Genomic DNA, 23,920 nt, shown 5'->3' with positions numbered 1-23,920 from the left:
GGGCATAAAACAATATCCCCACCAACAGATATAAATGAATAAGGCAGGGATGTCAAAAGCAGAGGCCTTAACCCATGTAGGCCTTACATCAAAATAAAAACAAACGCAAAGATTTGTGCCGCATTTTTACGATTTTTCAAAAAATAGCAGACCTACAAGCTCGTAGCGCGCCACTCGGTGGCGCGCTATGAGCTTGTAGATCTGCTATTCTTCAATAGCTAAAGCATAACATGATGCTTAGTTAAAACACCAAAAGGGGTTCCCGCCCCAAAATGGGTTTTCCCCTAGCAAATGGAACCCTGGTCTCATTATGCCACATAAGCTCAGGGATGGTTCTGAAATGAAAAAGATCTCACCTCACTTACCAGTGTCCATGTCCTCCATCTCCATATTGCTGCATGCCAGAGGTACAAAAGGACACAACAGATCATGCACAACACCACTCAAGACCAGGAAATAAAGGGCGTTCACTACACAGATCTGTCTGAAAAAGGCTGTGCTCCTCAGGGTAACCGGTACGGTCGCCCCTTTTCCATCTCGCCCCACTACTCTACCTATAGCTGTAAATAACAGGTACGGTCGCCCCTTTTCCACCTCGCCCCACTACTCTACCTATCTGTAAATAACAGGTACGGTCGCCCCTTTTCCATCTCGCCCCACTACTCTACCTATAGCTGTAAATAACAGGTACGGTCGCCCCTTTTCCATCTCACCCCACTGCTCTACCTATAGCTGTAAATAACAGGTACGGTCGCCCCTTTTCCATCTCACCCCACTACTCTACCTATAGCTGTAAATAACAGGTACGGTCGCCCCTTTTCCATCTCACCCCACTACTCTACCTATAGCTGTAAATAACAGGTACGGTCGCCCCTTTTCCACCTCGCCCCACTACTCTACCTATAGCTGTAAATAACAGGTACGGTCGCCCCTTTTCCACCTCGCCCCACTACTCTACCTATAGCTGTAAATAACAGGTACGGTCGCCCCTTTTCCACCTCACCCCACTGCTCTACCTATAGCTGTAAATAACAGGTACGGTCGCCCCTTTTCCACCTCGCCCCACTACTCAACCTATAGCTGTAAATAACAGGTACGGTCGCCCCTTTTCCACCTCGCCCCACTACTCTACCTATAGCTGTAAATAACAGGTACGGTCGCCCCTTTTCCATCTCACCCCACTGCTCTACCTATAGCTGTAAATAACAGGTACGGTCGCCCCTTTTCCATCTCACCCCACTACTCTACCTATAGCTGTAAATAACAGGTACGGTCGCCCCTTTTCCACCTCGCCCCACTGCTCTACCTATAGCTGTAAATAACAGGTACGGTCGCCCCTTTTCCATCTCACCACACTACTCTACCTATAGCTGTAAATAACAGGTACGGTCGCCCCTTTTCCATCTCGCCCCACTACTCTACCTATAGCTGTAAATAACAGGTACGGTCGCCCCTTTTCCACCTCGCCCCACTACTCTACCTATAGCTGTAAATAAGAGGTACGGTCGCCCCTTTTCCACCTCGCCCCACTACTCTACCTATAGCTGTAAATAACAGGTACGGTCGCCCCTTTTCCATCTCACCCCACTACTCTACCTATAGCTGTAAATAACAGGTACGGTCGTCCCTTTTCCACCTCGCCCCACTACTCTACCTATAGCTGTAAATAACAGGTACGGTCGCCCCTTTTCCATCTCACCCCACTACTCTACCTATAGCTGTAAATAACAGGTACGGTCGCCCCTTTTCCACCTCGCCCCACTACTCTACCTATAGCTGTAAATAACAGGTACGGTCGCCCCTTTTCCACCTCGCCCCACTACTCTACCTATAGCTGTAAATAACAGGTACGGTCGCCCCTTTTCCACCTCACCCCACTGCTCTACCTATAGCTGTAAATAACAGGTACGGTCGCCCCTTTTCCACCTCGCCCCACTACTCTACCTATAGCTGTAAATAACAGGTACGGTCGCCCCTTTTCCATCTCACCCCACTACTCTACCTATAGCTGTAAATAACAGGTACGGTCGCCCCTTTTCCACCTCGCCCCACTACTCTACCTATAGCTGTAAATAACAGGTACGGTCGCCCCTTTTCCATCTCACCCCACTACTCTACCTATAGCTGTAAATAACAGGTACGGTCGCCCCTTTTCCACCTCGCCCCACTACTCTACCTATAGCTGTAAATAACAGGTACGGTCGCCCCTTTTCCACCTCGCCCCACTACTCTACCTATAGCTGTAAATAACAGGTACGGTCGCCCCTTTTCCACCTCACCCCACTGCTCTACCTATAGCTGTAAATAACAGGTACGGTCGCCCCTTTTCCACCTCGCCCCACTACTCTACCTATAGCTGTAAATAACAGGTACGGTCGCCCCTTTTCCATCTCGCCCCACTACTCTACCTATAGCTGTAAATAACAGGTACGGTCGCCCCTTTTCCATCTCACCCCACTACTCTACCTATAGCTGTAAATAACAGGTACGGTCGCCCCTTTTCCACCTCGCCCCACTGCTCTACCTATAGCTGTAAATAACAGGTACGGTCGCCCCTTTTCCATCTCGCCCCACTACTCTACCTATAGCTGTAAATAACAGGTACGGTCGCCCCTTTTCCACCTCGCCCCACTACTCTACCTATAGCTGTAAATAACAGGTACGGTCGCCCCTTTTCCACCTCGCCCCACTACTCTACCTATAGCTGTAAATAACAGGTACGGTCGCCCCTTTTCCATCTCACCACACTACTCTACCTATAGCTGTAAATAACAGGTACGGTCGCCCCTTTTCCATCTCGCCCCACTACTCTACCTATAGCTGTAAATAACAGGTACGGTCGCCCCTTTTCCATCTCGCCCCACTGCTCTACCTATAGCTGTAAATAACAGGTACGGTCGCCCCTTTTCCATCTCACCACACTACTCTACCTATAGCTGTAAATAACAGGTACGGTCGCCCCTTTTCCATCTCGCCCCACTACTCTACCTATAGCTGTAAATAACAGGTACGGTCGCCCCTTTTCCATCTCGCCCCACTACTCTACCTAGCTGTAAATAACAGGTACGGTCGCCCCTTTTCCATCTCACCCCACTACTCTACCTATAGCTGTAAATAACAGGTACGGTCGCCCCTTTTCCACCTCGCCCCACTACTCTACCTATAGCTGTAAATAACAGGTACGGTCGCCCCTTTTCCATCTCGCCCCACTACTCTACCTATAGCTGTAAATAACAGGTACGGTCGTCCCTTTTCCATCTCGCCCCACTACTCTACCTATAGCTGTAAATAACAGGTACGGTCGCCCCTTTTCCATCTCACCCCACTACTCTACCTAGCTGTAAATAACAGGTACGGTCGCCCCTTTTCCATCTCACCCCACTACTCTACCTATAGCTGTAAATAACAGGTACGGTCGCCCCTTTTCCATCTCGCCCCACTACTCTACCTATAGCTGTAAATAACAGGTACGGTCGCCCCTTTTCCACCTCGCCCCACTACTCTACCTATAGCTGTAAATAACAGGTACGGTCGTCCCTTTTCCATCTCACCCCACTACTCTACCTATAGCTGTAAATAACAGGTACGGTCGCCCCTTTTCCATCTCGCCCCACTACTCTACCTATAGCTGTAAATAACAGGTACGGTCGCCCCTTTTCCACCTCGCCCCACTACTCTACCTATAGCTGTAAATAACAGGTACGGTCGTCCCTTTTCCATCTCGCCCCACTACTCTACCTATAGCTGTAAATAACAGGTACGGTCGCCCCTTTTCCATCTCGCCCCACTGCTCTACCTATAGCTGTAAATAACAGGTACGGTCGCCCCTTTTCCACCTCGCCCCACTACTCTACCTATAGCTGTAAATAACAGGTACGGTCGTCCCTTTTCCATCTCGCCCCACTACTCTACCTATAGCTGTAAATAACAGGTACGGTCGCCCCTTTTCCATCTCGCCCCACTACTCTACCTAGCTGTAAATAACAAACATAACTTCATTTTGGTGATTGGTATTAATTGTTAAGTTCACTCTGTATATCCATGTGGGCGTAATAGCTTCATGATGCCATTACAAAACACGGGCTACATATGGAAGAAATGTGTTTAATAAAACAAAATTAACTGCTAGAAGGTCCTAAATGAACTTAATTAAGCGGTCACCGTCTCATGTTATTCTTCCTTGATTTTACAGTATAGAGTATAGAGATCGACTACTATACAATCAAATAAATATGTATACAAGATAATTTCAGATTTCAGGTAGGGAGGGAAATACTAAATTAACTGTCAACTGCATTAACACTTTTCGCAGGGTCGAGTTGGTAAAGGGGGAGTTGTCTGGTATCCCTCCTCAGGACTGCTCACAGCAGGGGCTCCAGTACTAGAAGTCACCTTGAGATCACGCTACGAGAGCTACGGTTCTCTGGATCAATTGGAGCTCAAAATAACAAAGAAATAAATAAAACAAACAGTGCCTCGGCCACCCATGAGGTTCATGGTGATTGATTGTGGTGTTTAAAATGGCCTCTGGCTGTTCAGATTGCTATAAAAGGGAGAGAATAAATAACATGTTACTCTCTCTCTTTAATGAAAAATAAATACATACAGGCTCTCATGGGCGTGCGTGAGTGAGTGACGGTGAAGTCAGGGGGATCAGACACTTCTCCATAATCTCTGAGGTTGAGAACGAGACTGAAAGCACTTTAGAGGAGCTAGTGACGCATTTTGTACAAATGTACAAAAGTCCGGAAACTACCCCCATCTGTATAGGGAAGAGTAAAGATTTCTGCTTACATGTTTTATTTATTTAAAAGCCCTCAATTACGAATGTCATGTGTCGATCATCTATCCTTTAACTCACAAAACCTACAGTATGTGTGTGTCTGCGTGTCCCAGGAATTACTTGGGCGACATCCAACCTAACGGCCTCAAACCTGGTATGGCGCCGGGGTGTGCACTGCACCCTTTTTTATTTGATTTGATTTGAGTGATAGAAATAAGAAGTAGCACAAAAACCCAAGGGCTTATGGTAGGGGAAATAGCCAATAATGCGCTCTTGCACAAAATAACACCTGGACCTCTTTGGTGGGGACGTAACAACTACAAATAACACCTGGACCTCTTTGGTGGGGACGTAACAACTACAAATAAAGGTAAGAAAGTCTTCTAGTATGGAACTCTCCTTTAACTGATCGGCAGAGCATCTTTTCGTCACCAATACAAGTGCAGTAGCAGCGTGTGTCCACCGGAAGAGAGAGTAGGGGAGCTGTGTGGTCATAGACCTTATGCAGATCGTGGCCAACCTTCCATTTAGTTAATGGCAGGGTGGCAGCAACTAGCTGCAATTTACCATTGACAGCCCCCATAAATCCAAAACAGAAAAGTCCTATCTGATTGTATTAAACGACGTCACACTCACCGACATTGAAGCTGTACGAAAAGCTCTAATTATCCTCTGTCTGCAAAGTGTTTGTTTCATAAAGATCCACCGTAGAAGACATGTTATGAGTTAATTTCTGCAGAGGGAATCTTGAAAAAAAACAAGAAAGTGGCCGGCCACACACGCCAATAGCCAGAGTGCCAATACTTTATTAGGACGCAGCAGGTTCAGACGAATGAATCCAACGTTTCGGCGGATAAGCCGCCCTTCATCAGGGAATACAGAGCACATGATGGCTCACACTTAAATATGGTGCCATGAGAGGTATTTCTGTCAAGCAGGTGATTATTTTAGCGTTCAATAAAGCAACGTCCTGCTGCCTCCTGCATTATGTGCAGACAGGTGGAATGCACTCCGCACTAGGGGCGTTGAGTGATATCCAATGAGCACTTTCAAACTCCAAAACTACACACACAGGAATTTCTTGACAGAAAGTAGCTCATAGTCATTTTTATGAAACAAACACTTTGCAGATAGAAAGAAAGAAACCATTTCGTACAGCTGCAATATTAGTAAATTTGACGTCGTTTAATACAATCAGATAGGATTTTCTGTTTGGACGTATGGGCTGCCAAAGGGATATTGTGACTAGTTGCCAAACTTGCCACCCCTTAACTTAACTTAATGTCAACATGCGTCTGCATAGGGTGAATAGTGAAGTACTGTATAAGCGAACAAAAGTGAACACTGCTGACATTCCCCAGTCTTTCAAAATGTATCTCTCTCTTGCGCACGAACGAACGAACGAACGCACGCACGCACGCAGTTTAAATGAGCTGCCAGCTTTATGATGTCAGGACCACTCAACCCTCCATATCTGGAAGAATATCTGGAAATGAATAGAGAGCATGGAGTGCTCTGTGTTTTTAGTAGGCCATTTAGGTAGTGTGCAACTATGCATGCAAAGTTTCATGTCAGCTCGGTGCAGTTATTGGTTAAAAATGTGAAAATCCGCCCCATGGTGGCGCTATACCAGGCTGGATCGACCGGGTCGGCATCGACTGGGCCAACGGTGCCGTTGATTACAGTAGCTGTACACGGACGGACAGACGGACGGACGGACGGACGGACAGACAGAGTTGAGATGTGACACCACAAAGTAGTAATGGAAGATTATACCTGGTGGTTTTGGGGGTAAATGGAAGGGCTTTTTAGAGTAAAGTCTGCCTCATCTGCAGGGCACTCTAGCGCCAAACGAATACATGAAATAAAAATGGCACACTGGAAGTTAAACTAATCAATGTAATGGTTTCCGTAGCATATAGCCGTTTTTACAGAATAGGGTTGCTAGCCCTATGTCTAACCACTGATCATTGTGCTGTTAGTCCTCTCCCTAAAACCTACTCAAACTACAAAAACAAAACTCCTGATCTACCAAAGCTGCGTACTCTCAACACTACTATACGGTGCAGAATGCTGGAAAACAACAGAAAGAGACATCCATAAACTATAAACATCATGCCTCCTACGTATATTCTGGCCCAAGACCATCTCAAACAATAACCTCCTCAACATCAACCCAACAAGACTACATGCACAGCATAATCAATAAACACAGGTGGACCTGGATTGGCCGTGTGCTCAGAATGGACATCAACGCAATCCCAACAGTTGGCGTTACACTGACTGGACCCCAGACGGAAAGAGACAGAAAGGCAGGCCGAAAATGACACATGGCGTAGGACGATGGAGAAGGAGCTCCAGCAACATCATCAGAGCTGGGGGACCAGATGGCTAAAGACAACAACATCAGAGCTGGGGGACCAGATGGCCAAAGACAACAACATCAGAGCTGGGGGACCAGATGGCCAAAGACAACAACATCAGAGCTGGGGGACCAGATGGCCAAAGACAACAACATCAGAGCTGGGGGACCAGATGGCCAAAGACAACATCATCAGAGCTGGGGGACCAGATGGCCAAAGACAACAACATCAGAGCTGGGGGACCAGATGGCCAAAAACAACAACATCAGAGCTGGGGGACCAGATGGCTAAAGACATCATCAGAGCTGGGGGACCAGATGGCCAAAGACAACAACATCAGAGCTGGGGGACCAGATGGCTAAAGACAACAACATCAGAGCTGGGGGACCAGATGGCCAAAAACAACAACATCAGAGCTGGGGGACCAGATGGCCAAAGACAACAACATCAGAGCTGGGGGACCAGATGGCCAAAGACAACATCATCAGAGCTGGGGGACCAGATGGCCAAAGACAACAACATCAGAGCTGGGGGACCAGATGGCCAAAGACAACAACATCAGAGCTGGGGGACCAGATGGCCAAAGACAACAACATCAGAGCTGGGGGACCAGATGGCCAAAGACAACAACATCAGAGCTGGGGGACCAGATGGCCAAAGACAACAACATCAGAGCTGGGGGACCAGATGGCTAAAGACAACAACATCAGAGCTGGGGGACCAGATGGCCAAAGACAACATCATCAGAGCTGGGGGACCAGATGGCCAAAGACAACAACATCAGAGCTGGGGGACCAGATGGCCAAAGACAACATCATCAGAGCTGGGGGACCAGATGGCTAAAGACAACAACATCAGAGCTGGGGGACCAGATGGCCAAAGACAACAACATCAGAGCTGGGGGACCAGATGGCCAAAGACAACAACATCAGAGCTGGGGGACCAGATGGCCAAAGACAACAACATCAGAGCTGGGGGACCAGATGGCCAAAGACAACAACATCAGAGCTGGGGGACCAGATGGCTAAAGACAACAACATCAGAGCTGGGGGACCAGATGGCTAAAGACATCATCAGAGCTGGGGGACCAGATGGCCAAAGACATCATCAGAGCTGGGGGACCAGATGGCCAAAGACAACAACATCAGAGCTGGGGGACCAGATGGCCAAAGACAACAACATCAGAGCTGGGGGACCAGATGGCTAAAGACAACAACATCAGAGCTGGGGGACCAGATGGCTAAAGACATCATCAGAGCTGGGGGACCAGATGGCCAAAGACAACAACATCAGAGCTGGGGGACCAGATGGCCAAAGACAACAACATCAGAGCTGGGGGACCAGATGGCTAAAGACAACAACATCAGAGCTGGGGGACCAGATGGCTAAAGACATCATCAGAGCTGGGGGACCAGATGGCCAAAGACAACAACATCAGAGCTGGGGGACCAGATGGCCAAAGACAACAACATCAGAGCTGGGGGACCAGATGGCCAAAGACAACAACATCAGAGCTGGGGGACCAGATGGCCAAAGACAGATGCAAGTGGAGGAACTTTGCTGCTGCCCTATGCGCCAGCCGGCGTAATCGGGATAAGTAATTATAAAGTAAGTAATCGATTTAACCCATTTTGACCTGAGATCAGATTCTAAAAAATTTCTTGTATACATCCTGACAGTTTTCTGAAAAAGCTATGTTTCTATGTCAGTCGCTCTTCGATTTTTCAAAAATAGCAGACCTACAAGACCTATGAGCTTGTAGATCTGCTATTTTTCAATAGCTAAAGCATAACATAACACCAAACACCAAAAAGCTAACACCAAAAAGGGGTTCCCGCCCCAAAATGGGTTAATCAATTATAAACTAAAATATTGATAATCAATTATTTAATAAACATCTATTTTGGGCATCATAGGCTCATGGCGCGCTGCATCGCGACGTGTTGTGAGCTTGTAGATCTGCTAGTTTCACTGTTTTTGCATTGGAATGTGGTGTGTGACGATTAAGCATAAAATACCCCTTTAAGTTCATAATTGATTCCTTGATATATAAATAGGAATGTATTCAATTCATCAAAAAAGTATTCAATAATAATCGATACTTGGTAGCTACTCTGTCTCATAGGAGGGCTGTGGTCAGTTCAGAAACCCGTCCACCAGTGACATCATCGATGGGGAATACAAGCTAATATAGAAACTGCAGGCTTTCTAGTCCTGAAAAGTTGCAATGCGAAAATGGAAGCCATCGTTCTCACGATAATAAAAATCTAAAGATATTATATATATATATATAGTTTAAAATAAATCTGCCTAATAACGATGATGTCACTGGTGGATGGGATTCTGAACTGCCCACAGCGCTTCTATGAGACACAGACCGAGTAGAAAATAATTGTGGTATTTTATCATGAACATTAGTGAGGACTAACTATTTCCGTAGACAACGCCCTGGTAACGTCTGTCCCAACAGCCAGGAATCTTGGTGTTGTCCTGGACAGTCAGCTCTCGTTCAAAGCTCACATCACAGCTGTCACTCGATCATGTAGGTTCACACTCTATAACATACGACGAATTAGACCGTTCCTCACCCAGGAATCAGCCCAGCTCCTAATCCAGACAACAGTCTTGTCAAAACTCGACTATTGTAACTCCCTCCTTACTGGCCTACCAGCATGTGCACTTAAGCCTCTCCAGCTGATCCAAAATGCAGCAGCTCGCTTGGTCTTCAACCAGCCAAAATTCTCACATGTCTCCCCCCTGCTCCGCTCCCTCCACTGGCTCCCGGTCGCTGCCCGCACAGAATACAAAACTCTGATGCTGGCATTCAAAGCAACCAAAGGTATGGCTCCCCCATATCTTACAAGTATGATTGAACCCTACAAACCCTCCCGCGCACTCAGATCAGCCAACGCAGGGAAACTGGAAGTACCCTCACTAAAAACGCCGGGACAACGCTCCACACGTCCCAAACTCTTCTCCCTTCTGGCTCCAAAACTGTGGAATGCACTTCCCATTGCAGTCAGAACTGCAGCATCACTCCCAATCTTCCGCCGTAGCCTGAAAACCCACCTTTTCAGACTCCATCATGGCCCATAGCACTTACCCTAACCCCTTAGATAGAATTTCTGTTGGCTTAGATAGCATTTGACTTAGACTTATAGCATGTTATGTAGACAGCACTATAATTGTATTGTATATAGTCATAGCACGCCATAGTACATATGTATAGCATAGTAGTGAATATGTATAGTTTATTATGTATAGTGTATGTATAGTTTCATCATATAGATATTCCACTGTTACCTTCTTAGCTTACGCATGTTTCATGATAAATGCTTTTATGTGATGTATTCCCATGCTTTTGTTCTTGCCTAAATGTAAGTCGCTCTGGATTAAGAGCGTCTGCTAAATGCCTAAATTGTAAATTGTAAATTGACTAATTAATTATATGAAGATATGTTGAAAAGTGGTGAAGTGGTCCTTTAATACAGTATGCCGCATGGTTAAATCAGGGGAAAAAATCAACACCAAGTATAATTGGATTCCATGTGTTGCAATCAAATCTAATTTAAATTTCAAATGTAGACGCGTAGAGTGTCCCTGAGTGGAATTGGCTAGTGCACAATCAAGGCCTGGAACAACTAATCTGTAACCTTGAAAGGAGACTAGAGAGCAGATGTTCTTTTTAGCAAACACTCTCAAAGTATAATTTATTTGCTGCATGGAAGCAACAGCTTCATATTGAAACACTAAACTAAACATTTTAAATACATATGCGCAGTCCAGTACTTATATATAATATATTACATTTTGGAAACCAAAATGATAAAGAAAATAATAATAATACACAAATAATGGTCAGTTTTTGGTTTTTACATTGCATCTCAGAATTTGATACACTATACATGAATGTTGAGTACTGGTGGTGTTGTTGTTTTGTTCTGTATTTGTTGTCATCTGTTGTCTGTCCTTGAAGGTGCAAACTTCAACACAAATATTTGAATAATAGAGCACTGAAGTCCTGACGTAACTCGCTCATCCCTTCGATTCCCCTGGTTCTAAAGTCCTGACGTAACTCGCTCATCCCTTCCATTCCCCTGGTTCTAAAGTCCTGACGTAACTCGCTCATCCCTTCGATTCCCCTGGTTCTAAAGTCCTGACGTAACTCGCTCATCCCTTCGATTCCCCTGGTTCTAAAGTCCTGACGTAACTCGCTCATCCCTTCCATTCCCCTGGTTCTAAAGTCCTGACGTAACTCGCTCATCCCTTCGATTCCCCTGGTTCGCGGAAGTAATTTCTCTATGGAGAATAACATGGGGTGATCTTAATATCGTCTACTATAAGCGTTGTGGTCCAAAAATAAACAAGCTGTCTCGGCGTTATATTGTCAGGGAGGTGTCTGTGTATCTTTTGCAACAGTCAGTCACTCATATAATGATACAGTCTGCTTCTAGCGGAAATCTCACTAATTCAGCAGCAGTAACATTAGCGTTTTCTCTCAGTCAGTTGATTCTTCATATCCATATGAGTGAAGCGGCCGGGGTGACATGTTTATTTTTCAAACACAGTTGTTATATGAGGCGATCTCAAATCGCCTCAATGGGGATTTCAATGCAACTAAACAAATTCATGAACCTGGGGACTGACGCCCTCTACTGAAAGTGACGTCAGACTTCGTTGCTCTATAATAACATAAATAATGGTAATTAGTAAGTTCCTAGTAGAAATTCTACAAATACCATAGTGAAGGGTACAGTACTCTTTCTCCACCCTCCCCAAGAACAAAACACAAATAAAAACTAAAGTATATTATTGACAAATTAATGATCAGTGCTTTTCTGTCTGTCTGTCTGTCAAGTGTTCAAGTGACCGTCGGGTATCTGCTGCATAAAAACATGCCTTTCTGCCAGAGCCCTGTCTGGCTGGCTACCAGTCGTGGAATACAAGGACAGATGGCTTCAGATTGGACTGGGCGACATGTGGTCGCTTTTCCCTCCCTTCACTACTTAATATAGGCTACTTTATCGTCACTCATTAAAAGTATGGAAACAACAAATGCATTATTTTGTTAACGGCGTGAACCCTGGTGATAAGGGCTCAGTCTCTTTCTTGTATTATACTTTACAGGCCGGCTTGTGTCCAATGATGACCAGTATTACTATGCAAGTGCAAGTGTCACACACACACACGCACACACACACACGCACACGCACACACACACACACACACACACACACACACACACACGACACACACACACTTACCTTGAGAAGGCATCATCAAGGCCATCTTCCACTTCCTGTGAGACACAAAAGACAGGAATCAATGCATACTGTACATCCACACCTCCTGGCTCCATACTGTAACCCTGTATACTGTACAATATTACTCACATACTGTACTCAGCGTGGCCAGCAACCTCTATTACCGTTATGTCCAGTGTTGTTTTTGGCAGCAAATTTCGATTTTAGTTTTAGTCAGTCTCTTGATTAGTTTTCATTTAGTTTCAGACACATTTCTCTAGCTCATAGCGCGGCACTCGATGCCGCGCTATGAGCTTGTAGATCTGCTATTTTCCCAATAGCTAAAGTATTACATAATGCTTAAAACACCAAAAGGGGTTCCCGTCCAGATCCAGAATGGGTTAATCAAATTAACAAACGAGTCAAAGAGCCACAATCGAATATTGCCTTCGCAGAAGACTTAAATTTAAAATAAGCAATCAATATTCATAAGCCAATATTTCAGGATTTACACTATTTGGCAATATAACGTATCGGAATAATTGCATTCATACAGTACATGGATTTTCTATAGCTATAGGAGCTTATTATGCCAAATTGAGTTAACATTTTCTCCCAACATATAACAGAGCAAACGAGACTATCAATCATAAACCCGACTAGCAGCAGTAGAGTAGATATAATCATATTGATATGGACTTGATGAGATCGGCATCCATCAAACCGTTATCTTCCCCATGAATGAAACTATTTAACCCATTCTGACCTGAGATTCATACGAGGTTTCCGCCGGACACACACTGGTCCTGATGAACCCATTCTGACCTGAGATCAGATTCATACAAGGTTTCCACTGGACACACACTGGTCTGATGAACCCATTCTGACCTGAGATCAGATTCTAAAAAATGTCAGTCGTTCTTCGATTTTTCAAAAATAGCAGACCTACAAGCTCGTATCGCGCCACTCGGTGGCGCGATATGAGCTTGTAGATCTGCTATTTTTAAATAGCTAAAGCATAACATGATGCCGACACCAAAATGGGTGCCCGTTCAGAATGGGATAACAGACGAGCAGAAAGGGTTTTCTTTTAGCAGATCAGTACGTACTGTACGATAAGAAGGGTTATGGTGCCACCTAATGTTAAGTGACTGTAAATTAACACAATTTGACTGACAGAATGTGCCTGCATAATATAAATAAAAACCTACAGATACAGTAGGCGCTCTGCAGAGCACAGCCAGGGTAGATGGCCTGTCCATAGCTACTGTAATGTGACTTTTTACGGCATAGTATCTATACATAGTATAAGCTATATACCCTCCTTCTGCAGAGATTAAAATAGGGTGCCTTTTGTATCCCAAAACACAGTTTATATTTAACCCATTCTGACCTGAGATCAGATTCATACGAGGTTTCCACTGGACACACACTGGTCTGATTAACTCATTCTGACCTGAGATCAGATTCTAAAAAATGTCAGTCGTTCTTCGATTTTTCAAAAAATGGCAGACCTACAAGCTCGTAGCGCGCCACTCGGTGGCGCGATATGAGCTTGTAGATCTGCTATTTTTCAATAGCTAAAGCACGACATGATGCTAACACCAAAATGGGTTAAGGGACGCAATAAAACAGCAACCTCTGCATCCACGGGATGCACTACTGAACTCAGCATGTACAGTAAAAATAATACACGTTAAAAGAAATTGAGATATTTTGCTAGCTTTAGTCATAATAATCATTTCTTCTTCTGTTTTCTACATGAATATAACCACATTATATCCATATAAAATGAAATGGGAGTTATAAAATGAAATGGGAGTTTAATGCTGCAATTTGTAAAAATATGACTCCTAACGTCGTTGAAGTGGGACTCGTCTAAAAAGACCATCCCTGCATCCTGGGACTCATTGCATTGAAAACCTATTTACAATTTTACATCACTGTGCTTTTACATTAGGCCAAAGTACCTGGTAGGAGGCAGAACGTGAAGTTGATGTGAAATTGTGAAGGATATGTGGGATTGCAAGCAACCCCAAAATGTATGACGTTGGATGCATGCACTTGAATTATCGCGCACGCACGCACGCGCACGCACGCACACACACACACATCAAAGTCATCGCCCTGCTTCCTTGGGCTGGGGGAGCTCATGAAATTGACTGTCAGCCACTATGCTGTATAGCCCAATTAGTTGTCAATCTTCCACATTGCCTGCTGCCATGGGGGCCATGCTGGGAGTACAAACCGACTACAAACTGCTGCCATGGGCCATGCTGGGAGTACAAACCCAGACACAAGCCCATACCACAACCGACCGCTTTAACCCATTCTGGGGCGGGAACCCCCTTTTGGTGTTTTAAGCATTATGTTATGCTTTAGCTATTGAAAAATAGCAGATCTACAAGCTCATAGCACGGCACCGAGTGCCGTGCTATGAGCTTGTAGGTCTGCTATTTTTGAAAAATCGTGAAAATGTTGACACAAATCTTTGAATATATATTCTTTCAGAGCGAACGTTTTTAAATCTTTGCTTCTGTCCCTGGAACAACATATTTGAGAACCACTGACATAGAAACATGAGGTTTTAACCCTGTGAGAACCACTGACATTAGAAACATGAGGTTTTAACCCTGTGAGAACCACTGACATTAGAAACATGAGGTTTTAACCCTGTGAGAACCACTGACATAGAAACATGAGGTTTTAACCCTGTGAGAACCACTGACATTAGAAACATGAGGTTTTAACCCTGTGAGAACCACTGACATAGAAACATGAGGTTTTAACCCTGTGAGAACCACTGACATTAGAAACATGAGGTTTTAACCCTGTGAGAACCACTGACATTAGAAACATGAGGTTTTTCAGAAAACTGTCGTGATTTCAAAAGGCATTTGTAGAATCGTCCTGAGGTCTAAATGGGTTAATGCACTCATGTCAGCGCGACACTTCATGCCAGGAGCCAGGTGAGGTGATTATGATTACGCAAGGATTGATTGATTGATTGATTGATTGATTGATTGGATGAATATTTCATTAGACAAAAAAATCAAAACACAAACAGCACAAAGGTACAGTCAGGCATTTTGGTCGACCAAAAGGATTTCCGAAGAAAGACCTTGCGGTCTCGTTTCCATTCTGGTCCCATGATGCTCACTCACACACATAATAGTCATGAACAACAATCTAACACCTCCTCTCCCTCTGACCTCTGACCTGCTGCTGACAGGTGAAAATGTTGTCCTGTTTTAAAGGAGGCCAGTGATTTGTAGTGTCCTACCCAGGAGGGGGGGGGGGGGGGGAGAGAGAGAGAGAGAGAGAGAGAGAGAGAGAGAGAGAGACCAAGGAGAGTACAGTGTCCTACCCAGGAGTCCAGCTTGATGGGTCGTCTGCGCGTCGGGTTGCTCCGAGGTGAGAGGGAACTGAGCGAGGAGGAGAAGAACGGCCGCCTGGGCTTCTCCGTCACTTCAGTCGGCTTTTGTTTCTCTGACTCTGAGAGGCATGAAGCAGACATGGACGTCAGGATGACAGAGAGGATGAGGAGGAAACAGAGGAAAGAGAGACAGCATATTTTAGAACCAGGAAATCACAAGCGAGGCGAGCCACAGGGGTAGACAGACGGGACCACGACAGACAAACAAAAAACACATAGAGGCAAGGATAGCAGTATGTGAGCAATGGTGGAGCAGAGAGCCAAAAGGTCTTTGTTTGAGTCAGTACGTCTCCAGCACATTAACCCATTTTGGGGCGGGAACCCCTTTTGGTGATAGCATTATGTTATGCTTTAGCTATTGAAAAATAGCAGATCTACAAGCTCGTAGCACGCCACCGAGTGGCACGCTACGAGCTTGTTGGTCTGCTATTTTTTAAGAATCGTAAAAATGTGCCTCAAATTTGGAATATATCTTTTCAGAACGAACGTTTTTAACTCAAATCTTTGCTTCTGGAGGGTCCCTGGAACATCATACTTTCAGATGGGGGGGGTCTCGGAGGCCAATTACAGATCATTTTTGGGGTCCTCAACATGAAATATTGAGTGATATAGGCCTAGAAACATAGCTATTTCAGAAAACTGTCAGGATTCAGAAGACACTTTTTTCAGGCCTAAATGGGTTAAGAGAGACGTCAACTCAAGCCTGTGTCATTTTGCTCCTCCTGTGCGAGGCTGAATTTAAATGGGGCTCTTCTCTCAACGGGCTGATCTCTTTCATGTCAGTTTCCTCCTCTGTTCTCAGGGAGAAGAATGACTTGACTTTTAGTTGGGAGGAAATTTAAGAAGGTACGTTTCTCAAATAACAACGAATCCTTCAGTGAATGGAGGATTATCTCCAATTGTGCAGACAAGGTCATAACCTGACGCTGCCAGATCCAAGAAGCTTGCTACACAAATTTGTTTCACAGCTTATTGGGATCTGGGATCTCGGAAGCAAATTCGATGACGGGGCTGTTCCTTTTTTTCAAGATACTTGGTAGATGATTGGATGGGACCGTCTGTCTATCACCGTGTGGGCGTGCAAACACAACCAATCATATTGACGTGTCTATATAGCTTCACATCCGGTTTCGCACATATCCCGCCCTTAGCTCACGCTGATTGGTTCGGTACGGAACGGATCGGTGTTAGCTGAACTCCGTGAGAGATCCCAGATGGAAGCTGTGTTGGGGAACATGGTTACCCAATACCGCCCCCATCTGGCAGCGTCAGGTTAACAAGGTCAGGCCTTAGTGGCCGATAATGAGTATGTGGCTGACAGTAGTAGAATATAACAACCATGTTATTTTAGGCAGTAGCTGACAGTAGTAGCATAATAACAACCATGTTATTTTAGGCAGTAGCTGACAGTAGTAGCATAATAACAACCATGTTATTTTGGGCACAGAGTCAGATGAAAGGCCAACTTTAAATGTGTGTGAAAGAGGCTTCAGGGCTAATCTATAAAATAGAGTCATAGATTAGCACAAAACCAAATTAAAAAGGTAATTCCAGCTCATAACCTGACTGACAAATATCACATGTATCTTATCAGGTTGTGTCTCGTGGGCTTAGGGTAGGGTTGATTACTTTAAGAATCAATTTACTTGAACCCAATCCAAGCCAAGGAACGCCAGGTTACGTTTTAAGCACTATAACCCCCTGAGCCAGGACATCATTTTGCATCTTAAAAAAACTTTTTTTTAATTTATTTTACACGCTGGCACCTGGCCTGCATTTCTATTGGAATGTACTGGCATGGATTGTGTTAATAATGTATTAATGAATCCTGGATAATTATGATTCGTTAAAACCCAGTGATTATGAAGTTAAACTAATAATGTATTTGAATGTAAACGTACTAGTTGGAATACTATTGTAGTTGTTCATTTTTGATGATTGATATAAGGGTTATGCCTTAACCCATTCTGAACGGGAACCCCTTTTGGTGTTTTAAGCATTATGTTATACTTTAGTTATTGAAAAATAGCAGATCTACAAGCTCATAGCGCGGCACGAGCTTGTAAATATGCTATTTTTTTTAAATCGTGAAAAATGTGGCGCATCTCTCTCTCTCTCTCTCTCTCTCTCTCTCTCTCATTAGCAGGCAACAGAGCAGCACTATCCCTCTCTCTGTTTCTGGCGCCCCCTACTGGTACTAATAGTCAGATACTGGTGCTCATTAACATCACATAGGTGGGTGGGTGAACACGGACATTGCTGGTTGCAGGAGTGGTTGCACTACTCAAAAAAGGAGGGGGAAAAGCAAAATAATAATAGGAATAACTTCATTATTTCTTGGCATTCCTGAAAATGTCTAATTTTACATTTTCCCTGAAAGTAAACTATGAAGTATTAATTTAGAATTAGAACAACAATTCCATAAATAGCATAATAATGTTTGCTAAGCTTTCCCTGTTCATCTACAGAGAGAAAATACAGTACGCATCAGAAGAACAAATAATAATAACTGACAATGTGTTGTCAGAAGAACAAAGTCTACCTGGTGATACACAGTGTGTATCCGAGGTCTCCATCTGTCCTTCACTGGCTGGACAGCTACAGCATGTCCTCTTTTTACCTTTGTCTGGGGGGGGGGGGGGGAGAGAGAGAGAGAGAGAGAGAGAGAGAGAGAGAGAGAGAGAGAGAGAGAGAGAGAGAGAGAGAGAGAGAGAGAGAGAGACAGAGAGACAGAGTGAGAGAGACAGAGAGACACAGAGAGAGAGACACAGAGAGAGAGACAGAGAGACACAGAGAGAGAGACAGAGAGACAGAGTGAGAGAGACAGAGAGACACACAGAGAGAGAGAGAGACAGAGAGACACAGAGAGAGAGACAGAGAGACACAGAGAGAGAGAGAGAGAGAGAGAGAGAGAGACAGAGAGACAGAGTGAGAGAGACAGAGAGACACAGAGAGAGAGAGAGAGAGAGAGAGAGAGAGAGAGAGAGAGAGAGAGAGAGAGAGAGAGAGAGAGAGAGAGAGAGAGAGACAGAGAGACAGAGAGACAGAGTGAGAGAGACAGAGAGACACAGAGAGAGAGAGAGAGAGAGAGAGAGAGAGAGAGAGAAAAGACAATGTTCTGATTACTGAATGTCAAACACAGACAGACAGACAGACAGACAGACAGACAGACAGACAGACAGACAGACAGACAGACAGACAGACAGACAGACAGACAGACAGACAGACAGACAGACAGACAGACAGACAGACAGACAGACGTACCTTCCTGAGCGACCTCCCACAGATCCAGGGCTACTTTAAAGGCCTGAGCTACCGTTAACGTCACAGCCTGGGCCTACGGAGTCAAAGCAAAGGGGAAATGAAAAGATTAATGAGCCACAAGAATGGATGGAGTCTGACAAAAAGCAAAATAATGCAAATGCTTTATTTTTATTTTGATCTCAAACATACTTTGAAAATGTCATCTACAGCAGGCTTTCTCAAAGTGGGCGATTGTGCATTAGATTCACCCACACACATTCATAGTTCATACCAGTGATGGTATGTTTTTGGCAGCAAATTTTAGTTTTAGTCATAGTCTCTTGAATAGTTTTCATTTAGTTTTAGTCACCCGGAATTTGTTTGTGTTGGTCTAGTTTTAGTCGACTAAATATAAGATTTTAGTCGACTAAATCTACAGTTGATTTAGTCGAACAAAATGTATTTTGGTGGGCCTTGATGGTGTCGTAATGACAGAACGCTGCGACACGCTGTGAGCTTGTAGATCTGCTATTTTCAGCATGCAACCAAGTGTAAAATGACTTATACTGGATCTCTTGTCCACTAGTGCCTTCCTAACATTTTAGTCTAGCTTTTATTTGTTGACGAAATTGCCAATATATTTAGTCTTAGTTTTAGTCACCATAGCTTAGTTTTCATTTAGTTTGTCAGTGGAAAAAGGTACTGTAGTTTTAGTCGACGAAATCAACACTGATTCATACACCACCAACGGCAGAGGAAACCATGCAAGGCACCAACCAGCACATCAGGAGCAATTAAGGGTTCAGCGTCTTGCTCAAGGACACTTCCACACCAACTCTGGGGGAGGAGCCCACAGGGATCGAACTCCGGCCGCTCTACCCCTTGATCCACTGCCTCCCTACTGTACTGTATATCTCACATTACTCTATCTCTTAAAGTTGAAGGAATCACTGCTACCACAAGGTGGAGCCACACACCACCTCTGACTAAAATGTACCAGAATCAAGGAACTAATTGCAACAGAAAGGTGTCGAGGTTGCCTTGACTCCTTCAAACCCGCTCTCTAAGAGCTCTCTAAGCGCTTTCTAAGGGCACCTACGGACGGCTGCAATTCCAAACTGGCCCCCGTAAAGTCTGAGTCCCCCCCCCTCCACCCCTTTCACCCCCTTACTGTATATGCATTTCCCTTTTTACTTCCTTTATATGATGATTTCCTGTTTTTATTTATTTATATAGAAGTGTATATTTGTACGTCTCTAAATGTCCTGATGAATTGAACATGGTGGACCCTGTTATTATTATTATATATCTTTATTGAAAGGATAAGCCCCTTGAGATGTCACATCTCATTTTAGAGGGGGTCTAACTGTTGTAAACAAGTGTAATGCTTTAGCATGTTGTCGTCCACAGTAACAGTTTTTTTGTGTACTTGGTTTGAAATGTACAGTACCCTTTCTGCATACCGGTAATTAATAAAACAATCAAACTTACAATCTTCTTCTTTTGGCAGAGGAAGGCGTGGCACTCCAGTGTTTCATTGAACTGGCTCTGAGAAACGTACGCAAACACCTTGTCCTGAGTTTTGTCCGCTGTGCAGTAGGAGATTCTGGAAGAGAAGAGTTTATTAAATGCATTTATTAACAGAGGGTAAAGGTGACTTTACTTATATCACCCTCTCTCTAAGTCTTTGGTGTGAGAAACGAGGAGAACATGTCAACTCAACTCTACACAGAAAAGCCCTGCAGGGCAGACTCCAATCAAGGACCTTATTACAGTACGTTTAACAGTGGGCGACAGCCAGACAAATTTTCCGGAAGTGCATTTTTGTCAATGGGACCCTACAGGCAGTTGGTGACTACAGGCGAACAGGCGATGGTCAAAATGTGGGCGGAAGAACGTCGGCCGAAAATAATTATTTTTTTGGGCGACGTCGTCCGACAAGAAATGGTAAATGGTGCATTTATATAGCGCCTTTATCCAAGGCGCTTTACACACACATTCATACACCGATCGATGGCGGCGGAAACCATGCAAGGCACCAACCAGCACATCAGGAGCAATCAGGGGTTCAGTGTCTTGCTCAAGGACACTTCGACGCTAACTCTGGGGGAGCCCACAGGGTTCGAACTGGCAACCTTGCGGTTCCCATCAGGCTACACTACCCCTGAGCCACCGCCGCCAACGACAGTGGGCGATTAGGCGATACCGCTGTTAAAACTGTACCACTGTTACTGCTAGCCACTGAACCACTTTGGTACCCAACAGATGATAATGTGTAACAACAAATAATATATATGTAGTAATATTATAAAATATTACAATCAATGTAGCTACAATTACTGCATTTGCAATGATACACGCATGAGACACAGTATACATACTACGGTAAATAAGTAAGATTCACACGGTCATGTTGGATCTCACTTTGTGCAATGTTTCATTGACCCCAACAACCTCTCCCATCAAGGTGGCTAGACTTGTCTTTTATTAAAGGTTGTGTAACTTTGTTCCTGCATTAGATGTGCCCAAACACAGCATGGTGTGAGAGGAGAGGTTATGAATATTATGCAAATGCGGTCGCACAGATGGGGATGACAGATCGGAGCAATAATAAATGAACAGCAGTGATTTTTATCCGTGAGAGATGCTTCAGGGTTACAGCCGACTGAGACACTGAGGCATTTTCTATTTAATATATTCTGGGCGGGAACCCCTTTTAGTGTTTTAACCATTTTTGTTATGCTTTAGCTGTTGAAGAATAGCAGATCTACAAGCTCATGAGCTTGTAGGTCTGCCATTTTTTTTAAAGGTGTGAAAATGTGGCGCAAATCTTTGAATATATATTCTTTCAGAGCGAACGTTTCTTTGCTTCTGGAGAGGTCCCCTGGAAGCTGGAACAAGATATTTTCAGATGGGGGGGGCAGAGGCATATTACATATAATTTGTGGGGTCCTTGACATGAAATATTGAGCACCAATGATACAGAAACATAAAGGTTTTTCAGAAAACTGTCAGGATTTTGAAGAAATCTTTTTTTTCGACGTCAGGCCTAAATGGTGACCGGGCACCCATTTTGGTGTCGGCATCATGTTATGCTTTAGCTATTGAAAAATAGCAGACCTACAAGCTCATATCGCGCCACCGAGTGGCGCGATACGAGCTTGTAGGTCTGCTATTTTTTGAAAAATCGAACGACTGACATTTTTTAGAATCTGATCTCAGGTCAGAATGGGTTCATCAGACCAGCGTGTGTCCAGTGGAAACCTCGTATGAATCTGATCTCAGGTCAGAATGGGTTAATATATTCAGCTAACGCGCATGCGTTGCTATATAGCATCAATTCACTGTACCATCGCTCAACAACTGCAATTATGAGAGTGCAGAGAGAGCAATGTGACGGTGGGAACATCGGGGAATGAGAGGTGGAAGAGAAAGAAAGAAAACTGTTATACAACTCTCTCACACACACACACACACACACACACACACACACACACACACACAACACAATATTATTGCAACCAAATATCAGCCCTGATGCAGACCGGTATAGGTCGAAACATGTTTGGTTTTAATAAAGATTCTTCTCCTTTTTAAGTGGTGCAAACCACTTCCTTAAGTGACTATGTGTGTGTGTGTGTGTGGGTAGCTGGCTGGCTGCCTGGGTATATGTCTGAGCACGAAAACAGCATGGTTGTTTTTCACCACCTGTGCGCAACACACACACAAACACACACGTATTAACGTATTAACAGTATATATGGTGATTTCAGGTGTGCCAGTACAGTACAGTACAGTACAGGGACCCCCACACAGTAACTGTCATTTCTCAACCGTTTCGGTCGCGGGGCGGCTCGCCGGAATCGGGCCGGAACCCTGGGTGCGTTCCTGTGGGTCTGGACCTCCCCCCGCCCCCTAAGGACCCCCCACACGGAGTTGCACCACTTACTTCACATGGGTGTGATTTTAACTTGTGTATCCGCATGGATCTCCGCCTTTTTTCAATAGATGTCTTATCCCGATTGATCCAGACCAGGAGCATCTTTTTTTACTATTTTTATATTTTGTATCTACTGTACTTCTCCGTCGAGCACCTGGTGGCTTTCTTGCCTCTGCCAAATATCCAAACTATTTGGGTTTCTGTAATGGACGGGGGAAAATATATATATCTAGTATTTCACTGCAGTAACACAATATTAGATCCAGACTGGATCTCATATCTGGCTTCACAAAATCAATTTGTCTGCAAATCCACTGACAGGCTGCCACTTGTTTTAAACAATGCAGACCAAGCATGACAGGCTGTTTTCTTTCCCCTGACAGCTTGCTCGTGTCCACTGGACCGAAGAACACCACGATGATGACTTTGTTTTCCTTTTCTTACAGGTGAGCTACTGTATTAGCAAGCATTGACCGATAATAATGCTTAAAGGACAACTTTAGTTTTTTTCAACCAAGGTTCATGTTTTAGGTTGTTATTAGAGAAACTAAAAGGTGAGTGTTAATTTTGCTGCTTTCTCTCGTTTTGGGAATTTTAGCAGTTTTTGACAGTGGGGCGGGGGCATTTGAGCATGGGGCTAAAATAATATGGTGATTTCTTTTTTTATTATTTACTATAGTCCTAATAAACCCCAAGAAATTACATCTGGCCACAAAAGATCACAGGATCTATTGAATGTGACAAACTGACATATTGAGCCTACACACACAGTATATAAGCCTTGCAGTAGGCTACCTTCACATTCAGTAGATCCTGTGATCTTCTGTGGCCAGATGTAATTTCCTGGGGTTTATTAGGACTATAGTAAATAATACAAAAATAAATCACCATAAAATTTGGTAAAGAAAATAC

At 44.3% G+C, this 23,920-nt stretch overlaps 1 protein-coding gene across 1 annotated transcript in view; it reads right to left on the bottom strand.

Moving 5' to 3' along the window:
• Positions 1-357: 357 nt before the first annotated feature.
• LOC310876329 (low density lipoprotein receptor adapter protein 1) overlaps positions 358-23,920 on the bottom strand; it is a gene marked incomplete at both ends in the record, with an annotated part of 37,852 nt that continues 14,289 nt past the window's right edge. The window contains 6 exons of the mRNA XM_083789853.1: positions 358-394; positions 12,411-12,445; positions 15,757-15,884; positions 18,368-18,451; positions 19,090-19,162; positions 20,560-20,674. Of these exons, the coding sequence (XP_083645979.1) occupies positions 358-394; positions 12,411-12,445; positions 15,757-15,884; positions 18,368-18,451; positions 19,090-19,162; positions 20,560-20,674 (472 nt within the window). The remainder of the gene's footprint in view (positions 395-12,410; positions 12,446-15,756; positions 15,885-18,367; positions 18,452-19,089; positions 19,163-20,559; positions 20,675-23,920) is intronic.

This window comes from Protomyctophum parallelum (genome assembly GCF_964188405.1).
Source record: "Protomyctophum parallelum genome assembly, chromosome: 19".
Lineage (NCBI taxonomy): Eukaryota > Metazoa > Chordata > Actinopteri > Myctophiformes > Myctophidae > Protomyctophum > Protomyctophum parallelum.
Note: the sequence above shows the minus strand (reverse complement) of the source record. Positions and strands in the feature narration are given on the sequence as shown.